The sequence below is a fragment of the Enhydra lutris genome, unplaced genomic scaffold (genome assembly GCF_002288905.1).
Source record: "Enhydra lutris kenyoni isolate GAN:26980312 unplaced genomic scaffold, ASM228890v2 scaffoldscaffold9, whole genome shotgun sequence".
Taxonomy (NCBI): Eukaryota; Metazoa; Chordata; class Mammalia; order Carnivora; family Mustelidae; genus Enhydra; species Enhydra lutris.
This window is the reverse complement of record NW_019154093.1, coordinates 75212996-75217292: the sequence shown is the minus strand read 5'-3', so window position 1 is coordinate 75217292 and position 4297 is coordinate 75212996. Positions and strand designations below refer to the sequence as shown.

General features: G+C 44.8%; 1 protein-coding gene across 1 annotated transcript in view; it reads left to right on the top strand.

Moving 5' to 3' along the window:
- Positions 1–887, top strand: part of LOC111142948 (pepsin B-like) — an 8193-nt gene extending 7306 nt beyond the window's left edge. Inside the window, 2 exon segments of the mRNA XM_022496304.1 lie at positions 421–519; positions 735–887. Of these exon segments, the coding sequence (XP_022352012.1) occupies positions 421–519; positions 735–887 (252 nt within the window).
- Positions 888–4297: the final 3410 nt, after the last annotated feature.

Here is a 4297-nt window from a genome sequence, read left to right as displayed (position 1 = left end):
TGTGTGTGTGTGTGTGTGTGTGTGTGTGTGTGTGTGTGTGTGATTTGAGCACATGGATAGGTGCACACTACTGTGGATATGAATTGTGTGAGAGCGTGTTTCACACTGAATGTGCCCAGGCTTCTTCTCTGTAAGTGGGACTTTCTGGCAATAGAAATCTGTGTTCTGGAATGAGCCTGACTCCTTATGGCCATATCAGTACAACCAAAATCTCAGAGCTGAGATGTGTCCAAGGAGGCCCAGGAAAGCAAAAGCTTCTGGTCAGTGTTGTGCCTGGGAATCAGGCTTTGCCTTCCACACTCTCAACCAATCTCGCTGGAAGGTCAGGAAGAGAGTCTCACAGGAAATGGGAGACTTGGGCCCTTTGTCTGGGCCCCCAGCCCCCTGGCACTCTACAGCTCTGCTTCTCCTCTCTCTCAGTTTGTGGTCAACTGCAACTCCATACAGAGCTTGCCCACCATCACCTTCGTCATCAGCAGGACCCCATTACCTCTGCCTCCCTCTGCCTATGTCCTCAACGTACGTATGCACCCCAGGCTCCAGGGAAATGGGATTGGATGGGTCCAAACAGCTGCTCCATAGGTGAGCACCTATGGGGAGTCACCAGTGGCAGGGCTGAGGGTGAACAAGAAGCCAGAGACCCCACAGGTGTCATGGAATATAGAGTGGGACGTACCTGTGGGGAAAGGCCCCTCATGCACCTGATTATATCCTCATGTCCTTTGTCTCTGCAGAACAATGGCTACTGCACCCTTGGGATTGAAGTCACTTACCTGCCCTCCTCCAATGGACAGCCCCTGTGGATTCTGGGAAATGTCTTCCTCAGGGAATATTATACTGTCTTCGACTTGGCTGTCAACAGGGTGGGTTTTGCCCTTTCTAAGTAGACTAGCAAGAGGCAGCTGTTTCCTCCCTCCCAGCAAGACTCTGGGATTGCCCTATTGTCTCTCTGGGCTGACAGCAGCATTTTATTAGACTAGTTCGATCCCTCTGTGCACTAGAATCATACTCCCTCAAGTAATAAACTGAGAATCTCTAAACATCCTTACTGATCCTTCTAGATGTCTTCTTTGTATTCTGCTTGTATTAAATAATCCAGTCAAAAAATGGGCAGAAGACATGAGCTGACACTTCTCCAAAGAAGACATACAAAGGGCTAACAGACATCTGAAAAAACTGTTCAACATCACTGACCACCAGGGAAATACAAATCAAAACCACAGTGAGATACCACCTTACACCAGTTAGATAGAATGGCAAAAATTAACAAGACACAACAAATGTTGGTGAGGATGTGGAGAAAGGGTTCCCCTTGTACATTGTTGGTGGGAAAGCAAGCTGGTGCAGCCACTCTGGAAAACAGTGTGGAGATTCCTCAAGACGTTAAAAAATAGAGCTACCCTATGACCCAGCAATTGAACTACTGGGTATTTGCCCCAAAGATACAGATGTAGTGAAAAGAAGGGGCATATGCACCCCAACATTCATAGCAGCAAATGTCCACAATAGCCAAACTGTGGAAGGAGCCGAGATGCCCTTCAACAGATGAATGGATAAAGACGATATGGTTCATATATACAATGGAATATTCCTCAGCCATCAGAAAGGATGAATGCCCACCACTTGCATCAGTGTGGATGGAACTGGAGGGGGTTATACTTAGGGAAATGCATCAACCAGAAAAAGACAATTATCATATGGTTTCACTTATATGTGGAATATATGAAATATCATGGAGGATCATAGGGGAAGGGAGGGAAAATTGAAGGGGGAGAAATCAGAGAGGGAGACAAACTATGAGACTATGCACTGGGGGAAATAAACTGATGGTTTCAGACGTGGGGGTGAAAGGATGGGGTGGCTGGGTGATGGGCATTAAGGAGGGCACGTATTGTGATGAGCACTGGGTGTTCTATGCAACTAATTAATCATTGAACACTACATAAAAACTAATGATGTGGCTAAATGAACATTAAAAAAAGGTTTATTCTAAACTGAAAGTTAGCAACAATTCTTTGGGGGATCTGTGAATTGATCAATGGGTGAGAACACAGGGCAGAGCTCCCTGAGTGAGGACCCACAGCGCAGAGATTAAGGACACAGTAGCTCCTACATTCTGGTGGAGGTGACCAGCCCTCCCAGCACTATTCCTTCTAACACATTCTTCTCTCCATTCTTGAAAGTTAGAGAAGAAAGAGAAACCTTAGAGAACATTTCAAACTGGTGGTCTGAGGACAGCTCAGATGACAAAATGGTGGTTCTTTTTGAGACAGCATCACAGTTTTAATGAATTTTTTTCATTAAATGGGGTATTTTCACAGACCCCTTTCTTCCCTACTCACTATGGGAGCTCTCAGCCTGCTCACATATGAGTTTATCTACCTGGGGCTTAAAGCTTTTGAGTTTTGAAACCCAATCTCATTTTACAGTGGAAGAAAGTGAGGTGTGGGGAGCCTGGGTGGCTCAGTGGGTTAGGCCTCTGCCTTCGGCTCAGGTCATGATCTCAGGGTCCTGGGATCGAATCCCGCATCGGGCTCTCTACTTGGCAGGGAGTCCGCTTCCTCCCCTCTCTCTCTGCCTGCCTCTCTGCCTACTTGTGCTCTCTCTGTCAAATAAATAAATAAAATCTTAAAAAAAAAAAAGAAAGTGAGGTGTGGATGGGTAATCATACAATTACTGTTAAAAGATGGGATTGGGAGGGAGACAAACCATAAGTGACTCTCAATCTCACAAAACAAACTGAGGGTTGATGGGGGAAGGGGGGTTGGGAGAGTGGGGGTGGGATTATGGACATTGGGGAGGGTATGTGCTATGGTGAGTGATGTGAAGTGTGTAAACCTGGTGATCCACAGACCTGTACCCCTGGGGATAAAAATATATTATATGTATATAAAAAATAAAGTTAAAAAAATCGGATCCAGATCAATGTATTAAGTTTTTTTGTCGTGTTGCTATATGATAAAGTCTGCTCTGTGAATGGCACAGAGGCACATGATGACAAATAAGACATGGTGTTGGCTCACTAGGAATTTTCTATCAGCCTATTGCTCATGAGCATGTTTCCTGTCTGAAGCAAGCCCAGTGCCTGAACTTGCAATCCACAGTAGGTTATGAACAATCATCCGCAGTGGGTTCTTCTAATGCAGTAATGCCACCTTTAGGGAGGTAAAAACTGGAACTGCTCTGGGACCCAAAATTCTTGCAAGAAATGTAATTAGAAGGATGTACCTGGGAAGAAAGATGCAAAGAATTCACCATCTAGATGTGTGGGAGTGATAGTGGTGAATGGAGGAGTACATTTTCCTTCATCATTGCATCATTCCCCTCCACCAACACACAATGGAATTGATCTTATGGAGTTGGGTAATGTCTGAACTCTGGCCATTCCTTTCTCTTTCTGTTGTGTTTCTCTCGTGGGAAACACAGCCTTTTCTGTCAAAGGGAAGGGAACTCAGCTCAGCCCCAATTCACCTGCATCCTCATTCCTACCCCTTCAGCCATGGTTCCTGCCTCTGCCTCATTGTAGGACAGGGACAAGATTTATTGATATGGGAGTGTTCCCCACCTTGCAATATGTTACTCTGTCCCCACCACACTAGTAAAGATCTTGCCTGTCTGATTCTTGTGTCTTATGTGGTAGAAACTGAAGGTCTGTGGACAGAAACACACACACACACACACACACACACACACACACACACACACACACCACATGCGCGCACGCACAGAGGAAGAAGATGCTAGTGGGTCAAAAAATGTAAAAGGAATGAGGAGCAAACGAAATTTTAAAAAAGTCGGAAGGTAACAGGGAAGAGAGAAGGGGAAGAAACTGTGGATGGGAGAGGTGAAAATAGAGATTTGGAATTTGGAGTTTCTTGGGGGAAATGTTCCACAGCAACATCTTGGAGGGGAATGTAGGATGAAGATTTTGAGAAATGTTGCCTATGCTCACAAATCAGAGACTTTTTAATGTTCTGTAAGAGATATAAACATTGGAATTTCTCTTTGTTTTGGGCAGCTGTAACATGGTTTTTAAACATGAATTCATGCAGAAAGTGGTCACATGGAACCCAGTCTATATTTGGGTTCTACTTGTAAAACACGTTCTGAGTTTTCTTTCCATTTACTACTTGTGCCATCATCACTGATGAAATATCATTAATTTATTCATAAAGTATTTATTGAAATCTCTTTGTGTAAGTCAAATCTTCCCTGATCCCTGAATCTTTCTGCGTGTCCTCTGCCTACCCTCCCACCCACTATGAGAGGTCATTACTCCTCCTTCCCTCCCCCCACA